The 22,883-nt window shown below is 38.0% G+C and overlaps 1 protein-coding gene and 1 pseudogene across 1 annotated transcript; both read right to left on the reverse strand.

The window, feature by feature from the left end:
* Positions 1–19,341: 19,341 nt before the first annotated feature.
* Positions 19,342–19,659, reverse strand: LOC149156551 (pentatricopeptide repeat-containing protein DWY1, chloroplastic-like). Its single transcript, XM_089444786.1, has one exon. It carries the CDS (start codon positions 19,657–19,659, stop codon positions 19,342–19,344), a length of 318 nt encoding a protein of 105 aa, XP_089300912.1.
* Positions 19,660–20,459: 800 nt separating this feature from the next.
* LOC149156552 (putative pentatricopeptide repeat-containing protein At3g13770, mitochondrial pseudogene) lies at positions 20,460–21,230 on the reverse strand (annotated as a pseudogene).
* Positions 21,231–22,883: the final 1,653 nt, after the last annotated feature.

Genomic DNA, 22,883 nt, shown 5'->3' on the forward strand with positions numbered 1-22,883 from the left:
TATGCTAACAATTTATAAGTGGTATTTTGTGTTTATGAATATAGATTGTATGCTTGAACTACAAGGATTTCTCCCATATTTATGATTTGCATCTATCATGTATGTTTATGGTTCTAATGGGTGATTGGAAAATGATGTCTAATATTGTGTTTATGGATGAGATATTAACATTGCACATCATTTCCCTTTCTTTTTTCACTGGTATGTCTAAAGCCGACAATGAGACATTTACTCAAAGGACTTACAACTGCTTTGTTAGGATATCTATGACTCTCTATGCATTATTACTAACTTTGGATATTTGAACTATGGATTTTTTTCCCTATTCATGATTTAAAAACGCCTTGCACACTATAATCGAATAATCACATGGGTGGTGTTAATAATTACTAGATTGGAAATAATGTGCTAACCCATACATTATGTTCTCTCTTTATATTACTTGACAATAATGGAATTAAATGAAGGAAACAGTGGATTCAATGGACTCATAATGTGTGTGGTTAGCTTGTGATAATGGTTAGGCTTGTGTTGTTGTGCAATTATATGTTTTTGTGACGAATTAATATAAGCCTCTGAAGATGCTTAACTAGCTTTCCAGGGGATGACAGAGTTGGAATTGCATCATATGTTTCTCTTGTAATCCTTACCTTTATATGAATTTTTCCTTGGGACTTCACCTTTCACTTAATCCTGAGTGAGTCTTACCTTGAGACTCCCTAATCATTATCACTCATGGAACAACGTTTTTAGGTTCAATGGGCATGCCCTTGGGCCTTCACTTACAAGAGACATGTGTTTTAGAATCGCCTCTTTTGTTAATTTCATCCACTAGAATTTAGAGTCCAAGTTATAGACACCTCGGATAATGTTAATCTGGGAGTTGGACAAGATTGGTCATTCCCCACTAGATGACAATCACATCTTAACTTGGCTGTGGTCTCACCAGGCCACCACTCACTGTCGAGATCCTTAGCGCTTTGTTAACCTTGCTAATAGGCATGGAATGAAAAACTAGACAATCTAGCCATGGTTCCTGCTATAGTACCCTACCCACAGAGCCACCACCCACTTTCGAGATCCTTAGCACTTTGTTAACCTTGTTGATGGGAAGGCAATGAGGAGTTCATTGATCAGGTAATGGTTCCCATTGTGGAACCCTGCCCACCAAGCCACCACCCACAATCGAGATCATTGGTGCTTGGATAACCTTGCTAATGGGTGAGTAACAAGGAGTTGGTCGATCCGACCATGGTCCCTGCCATGGAACCCTGTCCACTAGGAGACTGCCACCACCATCAAGCTTCATGTGTTGGTTAATTTATAAACAATATGGCAAATGGAAGGTTGGGGCAATCTGACCATGGTTCCCATCGTGGAACCCTGCCCACCAAGAGATTTCCACCACTAAACACTTCAATGCCCTGGTAGATGATGCTGAGAAGGCATTGGTCGATCCAGTCATGGTTCCGACGATGGAACCCTACCTACCAAGAGACTGTTCTCTACTCATTTTTTGGCAAATTGTTACTTGTTGTGGTTGAGAACGTGGCAGAGTAGACATGCCAACTTGAAATAGATTTAGCATTATGGGCCCTACAGTGGTGACCTATTAGGGTCATGCGAGCATAGTGGAAGGCACGTGGGTAACATGATGACATGGCCTCTTTTATAGGCCAAAATTTTCTAACAGGTATAAATTTTGATCTAGACTGATATTAAAATAAATTTTATATCACTAGAAAGATCTTGGTGAGTTGATCATAGTGGAAATGTCAGAATTAAATTCCATAATTGCAAAAACGAATTTTTGGCTAACCCCATCTCATAACAAATCTTAGAGATTGACTTAGACAGGTAATCCTCCCACGTCCTGGGATGGCCAATGGGTTGTCACACTCTCATAGAGCATCCTATAACCCTATGAAACAATAAATTGACCATCATTAAAGAGGTATTTTAACATCATTATTAAATGATAAATCAATAAAGCTTATTAAACAAACCAAATCAAAGAAAGAAAAATATAAATAAGGGGGCTTGGAAAAATGAAAGTGAGTGAAGGTAACTAAATAAGCTAAGTAGTCCCACTACAAAGACACTCGTGGACATTGGTTTTACTCAACCTAGTATAATATTGTGACACCTTTCATGAAGTAAAATCCAAACCAAAATGCCTATCACCTGCCCCTAACATTGGAAAGAGTCAACCTAGGAATTGTTCCTCACATCAAGGTTGGAAGCACCTATTAAGGTCATGTGATAACCCTACCGTACATAAATTTGGTAACTTTTATACAATCATAAGTTACTAGGACATTTGAAGATGATACTTCCATGTGAATTACTTTGAGGGTTGCTTTGACATTGAATATGGTTGGCCTTGATGCTCTTAGTTCTTGTATCCATGATGTTGATACTTCATTCCTTGAGTATGTGCTAGATGTTTCCTACAAATACAGTATAGATCCCTTGAGGGATGATATGATGCTTCTCCAACACTTTAGAGATGATGTCCAAACACATTAAGGATGATGGAAAGCACTTTGACAAAGGATGTTTGACACATTTTGAAGCTTTCAACCCTTCCACGAGCACCTTCCCCATAACGTTTTTGAGTTACCAAAAGAGGTCTACAATCTACATGTATCTAACATGTCTAGTGCATGTGTTTCCAATTTCTTGTATCCAGCTACCAACATCTTCCCAAACATTAACATTGATTTAACCTTGTGTTCCAACCTTGCTTCCTTCTTAGCCTTATTGATTTCCTATGAATCTCTAGAGGGTTAGTAGCTACATAGGACACACAATTGAGCGCTCTACACCTAATTGAGTTCTCAAATAATGAGGATGCCTAGAGCCCCATCGACCCCTTAAACCAAAAAGAGCTTGAACGCGTGGTATAGAGTGGAAAGGGATAGGAGCCAATATAGTAAAACTACAAACATAGACAACCTAAAGCCACACCACTTAATTGCAATCAATAAGGGTTCTAATAGATTCAAAAGGCCATAAAGGAGGTGCCAATAAACAAAAGCAACTGACATGAACTAAAGCAAACACTTCAAGAAAACCAAGAGAAATGAGAATAAAAGAATAAAAGTGCCTACACCTTATATCAACAAAATTTGCTTAGGCTTGAGAATAAAGCTAGAATTTGCCCTGTTATCACTCCAGGAAGCTCTCCTAGATTGTAGTTCGGAGATGCCTGGTAACATATAATCTTCAATATTGTTCTCTGAACTATTGGAATGAATGATGGTTTGGATCAAGTCAGATGACTATTTCAACTCCATTTTCATTCAAGACATGTATGAACACCTCAGCTTTACAAAGCTTTAGACGACTAATGCTCAATAGTTTATAGATTCAATGGATAAATGGAGAACACTGATTGTACCAGCAAATGCATACATAAACACATATGAATGGATAGTTATAGAAAGCAAATGAATCTTGCAAATCTAATTTATCAATGCAGAGATAAGATGATAGTTATCTAGCATTAGACACAGAAGAAAACATGAATAACCTATTCAAGTGCAAGCATAGAACAGAAGAGAAAATGGGAATTGAACATGTAACAACAAAAGAAGCTTATATTGTTGGAATGAAGATGAGAAGCTAGAGGAGTAGAGTCTCCACAGTCTCCAAAAGTTGAACCCTTGTTACTCTGAACTTTCAAATATTTATAGGCCTTTTACAATGCTCTCGAGCCTTCTGAGGCTCGAGAGGTCTTAATCTATCCCCTCTGTCTTTTTAACTATTTGATGCCATGACTAGGCACGCATGAGCTTGGAGGTTTCTTTTCTAACAGCAGAGTAACTGCATTCTGGTAATTCGCTACGCTGTCAGGGAGCTCGCTCGTGCTAGCGATGCTCCATGATCGCTTCTGTTGCGGGCTGCATCGTGTTGTGGCCCTTTTTCCCTTTCTGGCCATCTGTCTCCCAGACTCTGTTTTGTAAAGGAATGGGTCTTCGGGCTTTTGACATCCTTTCGAATACCAAATGATTGTTTTCTGTTTTACACAGAAAAACGTTGCAACACTGTGAAATCCCACCAAGCTCTGTTCATTTTGGACTTCAAAAGTCCTTAAACACGGTTTATTCCTCTATCGGGTCCGCCCTCAATCGCTATCGCAAGTCGCTAATGGCTTGTTCCCATGCTTCCCTTTGTATTTTGAAATTCGTTAAAAAACCGTGAAAATAACGTAAAAATGACCTATGGCGGATCTAAAATAGTTTACAATGGCTTTAAGGAACCCTTTTGGGCATGACTGATCGCATCGGTGCTTCATCCTTCGCCTTTCGTTTAATAAATGAAAACTGCGAAAATACATTAAAAATGATGTTTGACAGATCTCAAAGTATATGCAATAATATTTATACTGCCATCGAGTCTGGCTAATCGCACCACACATATACATGTGCATAGGCCCCACACCATGGTGTTTCTCCGATGCGATATAGCAATGCAATCTGATCGCAATCACATGTCGCTCATGCCCTGGGCCATTTGCAAGCGCTCTTTGTAATCTCCGATAGCGAACCTATGATGCAACGTGGGCCGTTGATCTGCGCGCTTGATCGATGGTCCACGTTGACTTTGTCGATCGTCATCGCCAGTTCCATATAGTCTGTGCCAAAATCCGTCAATTTTTTGTGCCGATTGCGATCTGCCGATCAGATCTGGACCGTTGATCGGCCAGATCTGACGGCTACTGTGCATTCATTGCACACGCCTACAATACTCTGTTTTTTCACAGTTTTCTCTGGGTTTTGCCTCCCAATAGTGTTTTTTCAGCCATTCTAAGGGCTCTTGGCATGCAATTGTTTTGATCTTTTGGATGATCTTACTAGCTTTTGAAGACTTAGAGAGCATATTCGGATCCATTTCGGGCCACATTCCTACAAGGCTAACACTGGCTCCTTCTAGGGATGAAAGCCTCCCTATGAGGTTTCAAGAACTGTAGACTAATGTCTTTCCTGTAAAACCAAAATCAAATCTATCTCATAGTGTTCCATTGGGCATGGAGTTTATTTTGTATCAAAATAAAAACTGAAAAACATATTTACAATATCAAGGCTTTAAAGCCTTAAATAAAATAAAGTTTCAAGAACTGCCCATTGATTGGGCTACCAAAAACATCTTCTCCTTCCAGAGTATGCAGAATAAAGGTATTGTTCTCCTGAATTTGAGTGATAAAAAACGGGCCTGTCCATAAGGAGTCAAACTTACCATGATAACCTTTCTTTTCCTTCAGTGCATCCCATTTGAGAACCCAATCACCAACTTGAAAATTTCCCACTTTTGCCTTCCTGCCAAAGGTTTCTTTGATTTTATTCTGATGAAATTTTGACTTCTCAACCAGCTGCTCTCTGATCTATTGTAATTCAACGAGGTTATTCATTCTCCTTACCATGTTATCTGTTTCATCGTATTCTTCTTGAAAGAATTTAGCCACAGGGAGAATTAGCTGGAGAGAAAAAATAGCGTTAGCACCATAAACTAGCTTAAATGGAGAATTTCCTATGGACTTCTTGTTGGTAACTCTGTCAGCCCACAGTGCAAACTTCAACTTGGAATCCCAGCGCTTTTTGTTGTCCTCCAACAGTTTTTTGGTTATCCTTACAAGACTCTTGTTAGATGATTCTGCCAGGCCATTGCCTTGAGGATAATATGAGGTAGAATGCACCAATTGAATGCCCATAGATTCACACATGTCCACCAATTCTTTTGCCCTGAAAGTTGTTGCATTATCAATGACTAGTTTGATTGGGCAACCAAATCTAGTGAAAATATTCTCATTCAAGAACTTTATGATAACCTGATGATTAACATTTTTAGTGGGTATGGCCTCAATCCATTTGGTGAAATAATCAGTGGCTACCAAGATCCATTTGTGCTGGCCACTGGAATGTGGATTAATCTCACCTACTAAGTCCAAGCCCCACTGTTGGAAGGGACCATTGACGTTTACTGGCTTCAAGGGCAGAGATTTCAACTGCTGTCTTCTTGCAAACCTCTGACATTTGTCACAAGATTTCACAAAAGAAAACACATCATAGAACAAAGTAGGCCAATAATACCCAGCTCTCAGGATTTTGTGGGCTGTGGTTTTCCAATAATGATGCCCTCCATAGATGTTAGAATGGAACTGGTGCATGACTTCCACAGATTATCCTTTATCTAGACATCTCAAGAGGATTCCTGATGGATCTTTCCAATAAAGCAGATTTTCATTAATGCAGAATTTGGCTAATCTGAGCTTAATGGCTCAGGCTTGACTTGAGCTAAGCCCTAGAGGGACTTCTAGCTTCTGCAAAAAATGAACTATGCTAGAATACCATTCACAGGTGGCTAGATTTTCAACCAAAGACTGATTCTGCTTTTTCTCTTCTACGGCTTCCTCTGTCTGCTCATCACCCAAATTTGAACCCATGCAATTGATGTCTAACAAAATGCAATTTTCATCAGCCATAAGTTTAGCCAAGCCCTGGCCTTTGACAATCTTGGTGGGCTTCACCTCTATGTTGAACTCTATGAAATTTGCAATCCATTTAGCTCTCTTTCCATCAATATCTGGCTAAGTTAGAACATCTTTTACTAAGGCCGAAGGTACATATACGATCACTTTGGAATGCAGGATGTAAATTATGAATGCCTTTAAAGATTTATGAGAGCATAAGCTTGTTTTTCATTAAGGTCATACCTTAGTTCAACATCCCTCAGATTTTTGCTGAAAAAGGCCACAAGGTGCTTTACACCTTCATCATTTTTCTGCAATAGAACTGCTGCAAGTGTATCATAAGAGGAAAAAGTGAAGATATAAAACTCCTTGGTGTAATCTGGGTTGATTAGAGTGGGAGCTTCCATGATAGCGTGTTTGATGGCCTCAAAAGAGCTTCTTGCAGCGTCTGTCCATTTTATTTCTGATCCTTTCTTCAGCATGGAAGTGATGTGCTTCACTAGTTCTGCAAAGTTTGGAATAAACCTCCTGACAAAGTTGATCTTACCTAGGAAAGATTTAATGTCCCTTTTTGATCTTGGGATAGACAATGTCTGAATTGCTTGAAATCTTGCTAGATCAATCTTCACACTTTCATCAAAATCAATATGTCCCAGAAGTTTGGCTTCTTCTAGAGAAAACTATGACTTCTTTGGGTTAACCGAAATTCCAAACTGTCTGCACTTTAGAAAGACCTTCTTCAAATGCTGTGTATGGTCCTTGTGAGTGCTGGAAAAGATTGTTATGTACTCAAGGTAAATAAGGACAAACTTGTCCTTCTCTCCCACAAAGGATATGTCCATGGCCCTCTGAAAAGTAACCCCAGCATTCATCAATCCAAAAAGCATCTTGGAGTACATGAAAATGCCCCAAGGAGTAGTGAAGGTAGTGTTTTCATGGTCTTCTAGATGTACAGAAATCTGATTGTACCCTGAAAATCCATCTAAGAAAGACATGACTCTAGCCCCTAAAACCTTTTGCAGCAAGTGTTCCGTCTTAGGCAGGGGGTAGTTGTCTTTTTTAGAGCATTTTTTCATATTCTTGACGTCAACACAAAGTCTGATTTCTCCATTATTCTTTCTTACTACCACAAGGTTAGCTATCCACTTTAAATACCTCAGGGGAACTATGATCTTGGCATCCAACAGTTTCTTGATTTCCTTCTCAATCAAAGGCAATAAGAGAGGGCTGATAGGTCTTAATTTTTGCTTAAAAGGGATGGTGTTCTTTTCCAGTGGAATCTTATGCTGAATGATGTTTGTGTCATAGGTTTTAAGATCATTGTATTCCCAAGCAAAAATATCAACAAATTGCTTCATGAGGGTGCAATACTCAGAATTCTGGGCAGAAGACAAGTGAGTGGACAAATTTATATGCTTCAGATGGGTTGGACTCCCTGCATTATGTTTATGAACAGCAGACTCATTTTCTTTTTTGGCAGGCTTATAAGGTACATCATTATGATCAAACAGCTTCTCTAGGGGCACCAATCATTTGGGTATATGGTTGCTAGGCAACTGAACAATGCTACCTTTACCAATCTCGTCCTTTATCTTGGACTGGTTGCATTATTCCATGGTTTCGTTTTCTTGGTCAATGTGCATTTCAGAAAATTCATCAATGACTTGTAAAAACCTATTAATTTCATCATCATCTTCAAAAACTTTACAGTATTTGACATTGTCAGACAGAGATGGTATGTATTTCACCTGAACTTCATAAGTCAATTTAGGAGGCAAAGGAGGAATAAACATGCTAGCAGACACAATAAGGGAATCAATGAGCTGGTTCTTCATTCTTGGGATGTAAGAAACGCTGAAAATATTAAAAAAGTCCTTAAGCTTCCATACCTCATCTCCGTATTCTTTCAGCCTTGGAATCTTTGCTTGGAAAGCTTTGTTAATCCGCAGAATGATAAGGTCTGCATCTCTAAACACTTTCAGACCTTTGATGCCCATTTATTTAGCAGTGTTTAAGCCCAATATCAAGGCTTCGTACTCTGCTATGTTATTTGTGACTTGAAAAGTTAATTTGAAATATAAATGAATGCATTCCTGTGTGGGGGACACAAGAACTACACCTGCCCCTGCAGCTTCCTTAGAGCAAACCCCATCAAAGAACATGTCCCAAATCTGTGGGCCTTCTTTCTCTGCGATCTGGAAACTGTTTTTTAAGCTGCATGGAGGCCAACTGGGATTCTTCAATCTGAAGAACACAGGCTCCAAAATCAGTTTCGATCGCATAGATGGGATGATTCTTCTCATCGCTGATTATATCAGCCAACTGAGCCTCTCTATATAATCTCTTATTCTCACCTCCAAAAACTGGGACAGTCGCATAGGACAGATCATTTTGCAATGTTCCACCTAATCTCTTGATCCAGCCTCTGGAAAGAAACATGCCAAAATTGGGGGGTACATCTGCTACCACAATATCCATCATCATGCTCTTCATGGGAAGCTGAGACAAGGTGATGGCTAGGACTTTGATTAATCCCAAACAGTTCACTTTTCTAGAGTCAAAAGAAAACAAGTCATGATAAGGCTTGGTAATGTCAAGACCCAACTCATCCATGATAACCTTGGGAATTAGATTATGGCTGGCTCTAGTGTCCAAAAGGCAATTATGAAGGATTTTGTCATGAATAGTCAGTGAGACATAGAATGATGGGGAGTTGTCTTCACAATTTTCAATCATTGGGCTGAGAATAACAGCTGGTTTTTCATCTTGCAGATTTACATAGTTAGTGGAAGCTTGGATGGCTTTAGGCTCAAGGGCCTCGAGGATGGATATTTTGAAGGACTCATTCTTCACTAGTTCGATCAAAGGTATATGTATTATTAACTTCTGAATTTCTGATTGAAAATTGAAAGGAGAAGGAGACTTGTCAAGGCCTCGTACCTCGTGGGCTGGAGCTTTGAGGTTGATGGGATCAACTGTCAATCGCTTCTGCTTATTAGCTTGTTGTAATGCAAGGACAGCAGCTCTTTGAACAAGAGTTTCCTTGGAATTATTCATCTTCGACCTCATATTATATCTGTGCTAATCTTCAGTTTGCAAAATAGCTTCACCATCCCATTCTTGGTTGATCTGGTCATTGAATAATGACTTTTCATAGGCAATTGAGATAAAAAAGGAGGCATTGCCTTTGTCTTCCAGACAATGGATCTCATCATCTTCTTCAAATTGTTCTTCTTCCATGACTACATTTTGGAGAGGGGTCTTCACCCTTTGGTCTTCATTGGCATCTTTGCTTCTTTGCAAAATCTGCAACTTCTCATTAGCTCTTCTATATGGATTTGGACCTAGATTTCTAGGAGCAAAGGTATTAGTAACTCTTCCTTTCCCAAGGTGCTACTCAACCTTAATTTGGAGATTTCAAAGGCTAAAGACTCTATCATCTTGGTCATTTTATCTATCTTGGGATCTGAAGATGATGAAGATTCGCCCCTCTATCTCCTTCTATCAACATTTCACTTGAGCTTCTCTGCAACCATGATTTTTAATTCTACTTCCAAAGCTGCATCCTACATATCAGCCAAAGTAGCACATTGCCTCTCCCTCAATAGTAGACAGAAGTCAGAATCAAAGGCACTGGCATAGGTGAGTTTAGCAGGGGTAGTCGTGGGTTTTACTTCAGCTGGTATCTTTTTGTACATGCAGTTAAATCTCTTATTGAAATCAGACAACAACTCACCATTTTCCCTTTTTAAGTTCCCAAACTCGGTGTGGTAGTAGAGTAGATCCTTCTTATCCCCCTAATGATTTAGGAATGCATCATCTAAAGCCTCGATATCTACTATAGACCTTGGGGTCAGTTCTTTGAACCATTTTCTAGCCTCTCCATCTAGGCTTTGGACAAAGACTCTCATCCACAAATCATCTTCACTAATGTCCAAGTTATTAACATAGCTATAGAATGATTCAAGATGTTCTTCAGCTGTAACACCTTCAGTCCTAGTGAACTTAGGCCTATACTTCTGATATTCTCCAGTATGCATGGCATTCAACAGAGCGGGCAGTACTAGAGGCCCATACCTAGCAGCTATGATTCTTTCCATATTGGTAGGTGCTTGTGGACCTGCCATAGTTGTGGTGGCTATAAGGGTATTGGAAGTCTGAATGACAGAGGGTTGAGGGGTGACTGATAGGACTAGAGGAGTTTGATGGATAAGAGGTGAGGTTTCCTTTGGGCATACAACAAAAGGAGAACCTAAGGAAAGGAGCTTTATGAATCTTTGAGATTTTTTCTTCACTGCTAGTATTAGATGATATACTCAACATGTATTTGTTCTATTACAAGATTTTCTTGAAGAGATATAGAATATTGTTTAGAGCTACCTGAACCTGATGCTCCTTTCTGCAATGCCTTTCTTTCTTTGATGATTTTTTCAAGGTCAGATACTGGGTCAGCTTGTGGCTTCTAAGGATTTCTTTGAGTACGCCTCACAAACCGAGACAGAACTATGAAGTGGAGTTGCCAAGAGGTTTGTCCTCTAGTAGAGTCGTCAGATAGATTATTACAACCAAAAAAGTGCCCAGACTTTGTCTATCATCAAAGTTGGATCTGTGTCATCTCCCAGGGAAGCTGAGCTTCAGTTTCCTCTCCCCGGCAACGATGCCAATTATGTTATCACTCCAGGAAGCTCTCCTAGGTTGTAGCTTGGAGATGCCTAGTAACATATAATCTTCAATATTGTTCTCTGAACTATTGGAATGAATGATAGTTTGGATCAAGTCAAATGATTGTTTCAACTCTATTTTCACTTAAAACATGCATGAACACCTCAGCTTTACAAGGCTTTAGACCACTAATGCTCAATAGTTTATAGATTCAATGGATAAATGGAGATCACTGGCTGTACCAACGGATCCATACATAAACACATATGAATGGCTAGCTACAAAAAGCAAATGAAGCTTGCAAATCTAATTTATTAATGCAGAGATAAGATGACAGTTATCTGGCATTAGACACAGAAGAAAACATGAATAACCTATTCAAGTGCAAGCATAGAACAGAAGAGAAAATGGGAATTGAACATGTAACAACAAAAGAAGCTTATATTGCTGGAATGAAGATGAGAAGCTAGAGGAGTAGAGTCTCCACAGTCTCCAAAATTTGAACCCTTGTTACTCTGAACTTTCAAATATTTATAAGCCTTTTACAATGCTCTCAAGCCTTCTGAGGCTCGAGGGGTCTTAATCTATCCCCTCTATCTTTTTAACTGTTTGATGCCATGACTAGGCACGCATGAGCTTGTAGGTTTCTTTTCTAACAGTAGAGTAACCGCATTCTAGTAATTTGTTGCGTTGTCAGGGAACTCACTCGTGCTAACGATGCTCCATGATCGCTTATGTTCCTGGCTACATCGTGCTATGGCCCTTTTCCCTTTTCGACCATCTGTCTCCCGGCCTCTATTTTGTAAAGGAATGGGTCTTCAGACTTTTGACATCCTTTCAAATACCAAATGATTGTTTTCAGTTTTACACAGAAAAACGTTGCAACACTATGAAATCCCTCCAAGATCTATTCATTCTAGACTTCAAAAGTCCTTAAACATGGTTTATTCCTCTATCGGGTCCACCCTCAATCGCTATCGCAAGTCGTTGATGGCCTGTTCCGAGGCTTCCCTTTGTATTTTCAAATTTGTTAAAAAATCGTGACAATAATGTAAAAATGGCGTATGGCGGGTCTGAAATAGTATACAATGGCTTTAAGGAACCCTTTCAGGTCCGGCTTATCGCATCGGCACTTCATCCTTCGCCTTTTGTTTAATAAATGAAAACTGTGAAATACATTAAAAATGGTGTTTGACAGATCTCAAAGTCTATGCAATAATATTTATACAGCCATCAGGTCCAGCTAATCGCATCGCACATATACATGTGCATAGGCCCCACTCCATGGTGTTGCTCCAATGTGATATAGCGATGCGATCTGATCGCAATCGCATGTCGCTCATGCCCTGGGCCATTTGCAAGCGCTCTTTGTAATCTCCGATAGCGAACCTGTGATGCAATGTGGGTCATTGATCTGCGCGCTTGATCAACGGTCCACGTTGACTCTGTCGATCGCCATCATCAGTTCCTATATTCTGCACCGATATCCGCCGATTGTGATCTGCCGATGAGATCTAGACCGTTGATCAGCCAGATCTGACAACTACTGTGCATTCATTGCTCATGCCTACAATACTTTGTCTTTTCACAGTTTTCTCTGGTTTTTGCCCCCGATAGTGTTTTTTTAGCTATTATAAGGGCTCTTGGCATGCGATTGTTTTGATCTTTTGGATGATCTTACTAGCTTTTGAACACTGTAATGCCCCACTTAAATCTTATCCTGCATATTTTATCAATGTTTACATTATCTGAAAATATTGAGAAATATTGGTTTAATATAAAATTCATGATTTCTATTATTCAAATTCCCAACTTACCTTCTCAAATTGAATCTTAGGTAGGATATGGTCTCCTTCCATTATTTCAAATAATATATATATTCATCTCACATTTCCCAATTTACCCTCACATTTACTAGGGATAAGACATGGTCCTCTCCATTTAATTACATCTCACATTCCCCAATGTACCCTCACGTTTACTTGGGAGAAGACATAGTCCTCTCCATTTAATTATCTATATCTATATCTATATCTATATCTATATCTATATATATATATATATATATATTCATCTCACATTCCCAAATGTACTTTTAGATTTACTTGGGAGAAGACATGGTCCTCTCCCATTAAATTCCCAATTTTATATTCATGTCATATTTTCAAATGTACTCCCAGCTTTACTTGGGAGAAGATAAGTCAACTGTAAGGATGGATGAGAAGTTAATGACATTAATGAGAGGTGGTTGAGATGTAGAAGAGGGGGGGTTATAAAAAGGGAAGGGGGAAGGGAGAAAATGGGGGAAAAATGTTGGATCTTGCTTATGATTGTGGGGTTGGTTGTGATTTTAGGATTTGTTGTGATTTTGGAGACCTTAGGAACCTATGGAAGTTTCTTGGGTTGTTGAGAGGAGGGAAATATTGTTCATCTTGGTCTAGATCATTCATCTTGGACACACACACAACATCTGGTTGGACTTGGGCTCGAAGGGCTAGGGAACCTGTGGAGGTTTCCTCAGCTAGGAATTACTTCCTAGTTGGCTGGGAGGTAAATCCAGTTGGGTCAATCAAGAGGAGCGTTCAACAGGAGCATCAACTCAAAGGCAGCTCCACCAGCCACCGATACAGGTATTTCTCTATAGATTACTCAGGGAAATTTATTGAAATGAAATGTTCTCCACAAGTTATAAGAATTAGAATGTAAATGGTAAAATTTTATTTGTTTAAAAGTCTTGTAAGAAAGTAAACTATTGCCTCTTATTACATTTAAATTCATCAGAAATAAATATGTTAGAAGACCCTAGGATAGGGTTCTTACACATGGTATTAGAGCTTTGATTCAAAGTCTGGACTCAAAGCCCACTAAACTCCAAATATCGCTAGAAGGAGGGCTTGAACCTCCGACCTTGTAGTTGTTAAGCTTTAATCGCGGGCTTGTGAAATAAACTTTTAATGCATGTATGGTGTTATTAATTTCTGGCTATTTTTTTTATTATATGCCTGGTTTGGGCTTCAGTTGCTCGTCTAATGCCGTGTAAATCGTCATTTGCTCGCACATTGTTACCACCGTGTGCATCTGAATGGGTTTTAAGGTGTATTTTGAGTCCCTGGAAGTCAACACGTGGGGATATTCTAAAACCCTAATGTGGGTTTTTGTTATTAAACATTTAGTTGCGAGTTCATTTCGCACGGTGCAATTCTCAGTACTATGAGTAGGAAGGTGTAGCGTAGTCATTGCCAGTAGGCCATTCTTTCTTCCCCAGCTGTCTTTTGTGCAATACGCACAGCTGATTAAGCTGGAAAAACTGTTATGGATGGGGCCTATTCTCTAGTATCATAATTCTAACTTGCTTGCACACATTTTAATGTGATATACTGCAAACCATTGAAGAACGGTTAGATGTTCAAAAGCCAAAGCTTGGCCTTTGTTGATACAAAAAAAAAAAAAAAAAAATCTAAGCATGCTCATTTAATTTCACGTGGGCGTTGTCAAATGTTTGGTATTGATTAGAGTTAAGCTTCATATTCGAACTGCATGAACAAAATGGTTTTATTTTTTGCGTTTGTCCGTGAAGACTTTTGACATCATACCAAGCGTGGACTATATCATGACATAATCGATATACTTGAACATACTGCTTTCTCTTAGGTTAACTTACATGGTTGAGGAACTAAACTTTTGAGACACAGAAGAGTGGTTAATGGCAGATTGTGTGGTTAGGGATACCTTTTGATATTGAAAAATGTCAAGTCAAATTCCAAGGAGGAAAGCATTAAAAATCAATTTGTACAAATATGTTTTGAGAGCCTTTAGAAACATTGACACATAAACATTTCAGAACCATATTAAATTTGAAACAAATATATTCCCAATACACGGGAAATGTGTTGCCTCCTTGTATGTAGTGGTGCTTTGTTGGCATAATTGACATATTCAATAGTTGATTTTTCCAAGCTTACTTTGAATATACAGTATCGATGTTTCAACATACACATTTGTTGTTTGTGCTAGACTTCGTGGCGATGTAGGCTGAATCCACAGTGAACTCATGGATTATTCATTGTAAAAATGTTGTTCTTTATTGACAATTTACATCAGGGTTTTGAAATTAGCTAATTGCAGGGGAAGGGATAAGTGTCTTTGGAATCTTTGCTGGTCAAAATCTATACCATATATGTCAAGAAACCAAGAAATTTATATCCTATTGGGATAAGTGTATTTGAAATCTGTGCGGGTGACACACTATAACATATATGTCAAGAAGCCAAGAAATTTATATCCTATTGGCTTACATAATTCTAAAGAAGTCAACTAGTCACACTAGCTATAACATATATATCAAGTAATCAAGAAATTTATCTCCTAATGCGTTATATGTTAGTAACCCCTTAAGTGGTTACAGTACTGCCTCATCTTAACATTGGCTACATGTGCATCATTTTCTGATTCAAATAAAGAAGGGTTGCATATTACGGGAATTTTATTTCATTACTCTGTGTAATTTGGGGAACTATAATTCTAGAACATTGAGTGCCTTTACACATTCTTTAGAGTCTCACTTGCATATATTTAGTTGTTGCATCAATGTGATAATTATTGGCAACATCACGAGATTTTCAACACGATGATAATATTTCCTTTATGTATCATGATTCATGATAATGACATTATTTTACAATATTTTGCTGATATTTTCAGATTTTTACTGATTATATTTTATTATTATTTTTTTCCAAATTTAGCTTATATTTCTAATATTTTCTTTGATATAATGTGGATAAGTTATTTTCTGGGCTTTCTTTGACTTGGTGCATCCCTTGGCTCATTTCAACTTTCATTACATGTGAGCAAAGTTATTGGAAACAGAACTGGCCGAGGGTCGGACCAGAATTATGCCAGAACAGGCTGGAAAACTTGGTTGAAGAGCTGGTAACAACTAGTTGATGAGGATTGGACAAGGTCTGCTCTAGGATGGAACATGACTGAAATTTGGTTTGGGATGTAATCAGCCAATTGGTCTTGTTCCATGGGGAGTGAACTAGTCTGGATGGGTTGGTTCTGGTCTGGTCTGTCTGTTCTGATAACATTGCGTGTGAGTACCTTTTTCTTGGACCTTGCATAATTGATCTCTAATAATACCATCGTTTACTTGGTTATGTGATTCTCTTTCAACTCATTGTTGCATAAAACTTTAGGTGCCTTCAGTAATCGTTTTCATCATTTTAAGTTGACCATTTTTTTAAGGACAAACTATTGTTGTTACTGAGCCTAGTACATATATTTTAAGATACCTAATGTTGGTTTTACTTAACGAATTTACCATGAATTTTTATAAAATTTATGTTGATATTGGTGTATGGTTGTACGTGTTTCTTTTTCTTTCTGAAAAAAGTTGTAATTTCATAAAGATAACAAAATTACATATACATGTGCTTATGGCATGCTAAGATATAAGCATAAACAGTCACTGAGTCCATCATATCTCTCTGACAACAGCAAGAGATACCATCTGAACAAAAAAATAAATTATAGCTTTCAGCTTCATCGAGACTATATATCAAAATACAGATTCATACATACTCCAGATATTACATATCACATAGCTGTAAAAAAAAAAAAAAAAAAAACTTGACAAAACTGTAAGAAACTGGGGAAAAACTATCATTCTTGAGTTGTTGCTGAATCATCCACCTGTAGCCCTTCAATGAAGGTTCTGTGTGATAGAAGCTTGTGGAGGTGTTGTCTACCTGTTGACTGATTTTCCAGACTCCCAAAGCCTGTGAAGAACCTGCTTGAGAGAGAGAGTCTTCCTCCCTGTAAATATGGCGACAAATAATCTGATTAAAACCTTGTTTAAGCAAAAGAGCCTCCTCAAGGATGGGGAACAATGTGTGAATGTAATAGCACTGCAAATCATTAAACCAATTGATAACAACCATAGGATTACCAAAGATCTGATAGAATTTCCTTTCAATGGAAAATAGAAGGTAAGACGGTACGTGTTAGATGACATCTCAAAGAGTTTTGTTGCAGCTGCTCTAATGGTCCATCTATCTTGTTTATGATATTATCCTGAATTATTATGTTATCCCATCAGTTTTTATAGCCAATCTTTTCTTCTTTTCTTCTTGTAATGATCATGTTTTATCTTGGTCCCCCACATAGAATTCATTGATGAAGCAACATCCCTAGTTATGTTTTCTATGAATTCTGTATAGAGTTTGAAGTCCCAGGAACATGTGAAATCGATAGTTCATGAAGACAAGTTTCCTAGGACAGGTTAAAAACTTTTAGGAGCATGTGCAAGATAAAATGTTTGGACTCTTGGAGCAATGGTTAGACAAACTTTTAGCACTATCAGAAAAACCTGTGAGACCCTATAGCTGTAAAACAGGTCCCTGGGACGTAGATTCAAGCTCATTGTGAAGGTCGTTTATCTTCACACATTTCATTTCTTTTAGGGGCAATAAAGATACAGAGTTTTTCTAGTTCTAGTCTTGATAGGTCCATCTAGTATTGCTATTTGATTTTTCGTTTTTGGGGCAGGCAGTTAAAGATCAGAATTTTCATTGATTCCTTTTCTGAGCAGGTTGAACTGGTCATATAGCTATTTGTTGATTCCAATCGTATTTTTTATTCTAATGCTCTAAACTTGATTTGTTTATAATTCTTGATTCTTATGCTTGGTTTTGATTTTGTAATCTTAAAAATATCACTGGAGAAATTGAGTGAAACTATGCTTGCTACATATAAATATTTTCAAGATTAGTATAATGATGATCCAAGGTATTCATAAGAAGCACAAGGACCCAACAAGAGTCAAATATGCAAGACATGATGATATTACACTTTGATCCTCAAGGTGTTTAAACTGGCAATCTTATTGTCATGGGTGCCTTGCATTTGTCTTCCTTTTAATGGTTGCATATCTTTTAAGTTTTAAGACGTATATAAAGAGTGAAGGAGTTGCAAGGGAAAATGACATGTCTCCCTTCTCCCTAGGTTGCTTTGCCCTGAAATGTTTACTCACCATATTTGGTGATTCTTTTTTGGAAATTTTTAAAATTTGTTGATTATCAATCATTGGCAAATTTAATCACCACGAGTCTGCTGCATACATAAAATTATACCATAAGGGAATATTAATTTTATATTTAAATATTATTTTATATCTTATACCAGAATTTTGAGATAAACAGGTAGTTAAAATTTCGATCACTATCATAGACTAGACTCTTATGTATCCAAGACTGTGCCAACAGAACTGAGATTGCTCTGGCAGCATATGTAGTAAAAGAGTAGTAGTAGATTTAGTTATATAAGAATAATCAATTTGATATTTAAATTTTATTATCATATATCTAAAATACGATAATCATATACTAGAATTTTGAGATTAAGGGTAATTAAAATTTGGATTATTGTTATAGACTAGACTATTATGTACCCAAGACAACTGAAGATGTATGGATGCTTATCAATGCAAAATAGTGCATGGCATATCTCCATATTCTTTGACTGTCTGATAGACAAATTTCGAATCTTTAGCCCTAAAGCACTTATTATTAGTGTTATATATGGGATGTCCATCAAAACACTGTCAATTCCAATTCTATCTGTCTTCCATTCTAGTAAAGAGATTCAATGTTTTCATGATTTTGGCTGCCATGTTCTTTATCACATGACAGAATGAGAGCCCCTTAAAGGTCTTCACATCCTCCAAGGGTTTCTCTACAAAGCTTACCAAACCCTTGTCTTCAAACGAGGAGGTGTGATGACCGAGTTGGTCTAAGCCGCCAGATTATGGTTCTGGTTCGAACGGCCCGGGTTCGAATTTCAAGGCTCAACATATTCTCGAAACTCGTTGAAGGTTCTGGTTCAGGAGTAATCCTATCTTGCATAGAGCTGCTACTAGGATCAGAAACTAGTTTAAAATGTCTCCTACTTCTTTCAGTGTAATCCATAAAAGAAGCAGAGTCATATAGGTCACATGTTTTTGGAGATGCCAAACCTCTCCAGATAATCTGTGTGCTGCTCCATTTATTCATCACAGTTTAAGAACTCTTCGAATTACTCCAGGAAGCTACTCAGTTATGATTTCCATTTCATTCAGACAATTGTTGACTTGAAACATAAGTGTGCCCCGTTTTTGCCCACCAAGAGAACGATATGCATTCTCACATTATTGGACATTCTACTAACAGTCACCAATAGTCCCCACAAATACACAGGGCATCCTTGAAATGATGGAATCGATTTGAATCCCTTACAATAATCTCTTGCCCAGCAATCTGAGTTATGAACTTAGATGTTGTATGACAATCACCACAGACACGAAGGTTTTTAAAAGTTCTGATAGGAGTACCTGGATGTGTGTTGATCAGACCAAAAGCAATGGCCAACTTCTCACTGTGGTGGAATAGAGAGTGTTCCTTCTGCTCCTGCTCCACATCATGTAGCACAAAGTTCGTGTCAGGAACATACCCTGCAACTTTCATTTGACTACTTAATCTGTCTACCATTGCGTAAATATCTTATGTTTGTGGATGTGACTTATCTTCTGCAACAAACACATGGACATGGTTCTTGACCTCAATCCAACTGTGTCCTGGCTCCTTTTTCACTCCCCTCTCTTTCATCAATTTCCTCACCTTTGCTACATCAACCCATCTTCCAGCTGCAAATAAATATTTGATAATAACACGTATGTTCCAGAGTCTTGTGGCTCCAACTCAAGAAGACATTCTGTGACACGTTTCCCTACCTCCATGTTGCCATAAATTCCCAAGGCACCCAAAATACCAAAGCTCTAAGCTTTGCGGACATTTTATTGATAAAGTCCTTTGCCTCGTCAAGATGGCCAGCATGGCCAAGGAGGTCAACCATGTAGGCATAGTGTTCCATTCTGGGGATGCCATTATAATTAGCACTCATGGAATCAAAGTAGTAACGAGCTTCTTCCACAAGGCCCACATGGTTGCATGCAGAAAGGACACCCACAAATGTAATATAGTTAGGTTTCATGTCTTCCTCTTGCATCTTTCGGAAAAGTTGGACAGCTTCCTTACCATACCCATGCTGAGCATATCCCCCAATCATTGTTGTCCACAAGACAGTGTCTTTTTACTTATTTTCACAAAGACATGATGTGCATCTTCTAATTTTCCACATTTCAGATACATATCAACAAGGGAACTAGCCACAAATTTATCTCGATCGAATCTTGTTCTAAAAATGTGGGCATGAACCTGCTTTCCCAGTCCTAGTGTGTTAAGGCTAGTACATGCCCTAAGAACACTACTAAAGGTGAACTCATTCGGCTTCATATCTGGAGATTTCCCTTGGCAAAAAAAAGTTCCAAAGCTGCTTCACCATCCCCATTAAGTGAATAACCTGCTACAATAGCATTCCATGATAAAAAACCTTGCACTGGCATCTCATCAAACACTTCACGTGCAATATCCAGGCTCCCGCATTTAGCATACATTGTAATCAAATCATTCCCTACAGACATATATGGTTCAAATCCTCTTTTAATGACATGGCAATGGATCTGCCCACCTTGTCTCAAAGCTCAAGAATTCGCACGCGCGCTAAGAAGGCTGGTGTGAGTGAACTTGTTACCATTAATACCTACGCATTGCATCTGTTTAAAGCACTGAAAAGACTCCAAGCAATACCCCTTCCGAGCATAGCCTGCAATCATTGCACTCCTTGAAACGACATTTGGGTAGCACATTCTGTCAAACACTTGGCATGCATCCTCTAAACTTCCACATTTTGCATAAACATCAACAAGTGTATTCCCCAAAAACACATCAGATTCAAGCCCAATCTTACTTATACGTGCATGAACCTGTTTACCCTCTTCCAGCGCTGCCAATCCAGAACATGCTCCGAGTATAACGGCAAAAGTAAATGGGTTTGGCCTCATGCCCATCTCTTCCATTTCATACAAAAGCTTCAGAGCTTCTTCTCTAAACCCATGTTGAACATATTCCGCAATTATGGCATTCCATGAGACGATATCTCGTTGAGTATTTTTCTCAAACAGTTTGCATGCATCAACCAAAACACCACATTTTGCATACATGTTGACAAGCCTGTTCTCTAGATATCTATTAGGCTCGAATCCGGTTTTTATCATGTGAGCATGGACTTTCCTGCCCTCTGCAAGTGCCTTCGTCTTCACACAACCCTACAGGAGATGCACATAAATACTTGAATCTGCACGAACGCCTAAACGATCCATAAAATGCAGGGTGTTCAGTGCCTTTTCCAAATCTCCTCTCTTGGCACAATGTATTATTGGTTATTGTTTCTTTCTCATAACCATGGTTTCCACTTGGGTTTCTGTTAGCCGGAATAGCAACCATTGAAATACCATATCTGATGCTTTTATGTGCATTTATGAACCAATTCCACAGTTGAAATCTTTCGAGTTCGAGTAGATGAGTTGATTGCTCGTGATTTTTCAATACAGATATCTTTTGCGTCTTCACAATCATACCTACCCTTCCAATTCATCCATGACTACCAATTGCTCCAATTATAATTAGTTGTCCCTTCAATGTAGAATGTTGGTAGAAATGTAATTCGGATAGTAGGATTATCTTTCAGGTAGTATATTTGTCATTATTCATAGAGGGAGTCATAATAACAATTCTCAAAAGTAAAAGACTATGAAGCGTAAGAATTCAGATTAGGATGTGTTGAAATACCCTATATGTCACGTTAATGATTATTCTATGAGTGGTGGAATCTTCTAGTGGAAACATAAATTGAATACCATGGACTATGTGAGGCTTATTGTGATAATTGTTTTTAATTATCTTAAATTAAATAAGAAGATCAATTCGTAGAGAAATTGAGATTTTAGAATGAAAGCTTATTTAATTAATGAAAGACCAATGAAAATATTAGAATACACTTTTACCCTTATTCTAGTGTTGAATAAAAAATGCCGTGAAAAATAATGTGTCTCTAGTTTTGGATCAAAGGACCTTCAACTTTCTTCGCAACTTTTGTGGTCACTGGCCACTTGTGAAAGGAGTAGGCATCTTTAGAGATGTGGTTCCATTTAGAAGGGAAGTACTAATAGCAACAGGGCAAGGGCAATTATTCCATCCATTTAATTATTTCTCGTTTGGCTGGTCATATTGTGCGCTGCAATGTATATCAAGAAATTGTTTTAATACTAATAAACAATGATTAAATATATAATAAATTTGAACCTTTTAGCATTTAAAGGACATTTCTCTTAATTTACAAAAAAAATAAAGTATGAAATCATGTTGGAAACAGTTTTTGAAGTTTTGAGTCTTTTATTTTCAAGATTAACTAAATGGGTTTGGAAGATGAAAAACCATCAAATTGGAAGAATGGGACTTTTATATTAACTAAGGTTTTAAAGAAATTATATGCATAAAACTTATACTAGCACCTTCTAGTGGAATTGATAGTGCACTAATCCATTGCTCGCCATTATTTTGGTTTTGGTACCACATTATAGCATATCCGGGTTCAAATGCTATTTTCCATGACGGACAGTTGAATCTATTTCAACTCTAATTGTTATTGAAAGGTTCCACAAGGATGTTACATGAGCATTTATGATGCCCATTTTAACGTAGATAGCCACCTACATTAAAATTCTATTTTGCAGTTCCATGTTGTTATTTATGAACATTAAATATATTTGGTTTGATACGTGAAAATCAATTGATAGATTTGGTTTAGATGATGG

Source organism: Pinus tabuliformis, chromosome 9 (genome assembly GCF_031772625.1).
Source record: "Pinus tabuliformis cultivar Carrire ecotype Pingquan chromosome 9, CPIR1, whole genome shotgun sequence".
Lineage (NCBI taxonomy): Eukaryota > Viridiplantae > Streptophyta > Pinopsida > Pinales > Pinaceae > Pinus > Pinus tabuliformis.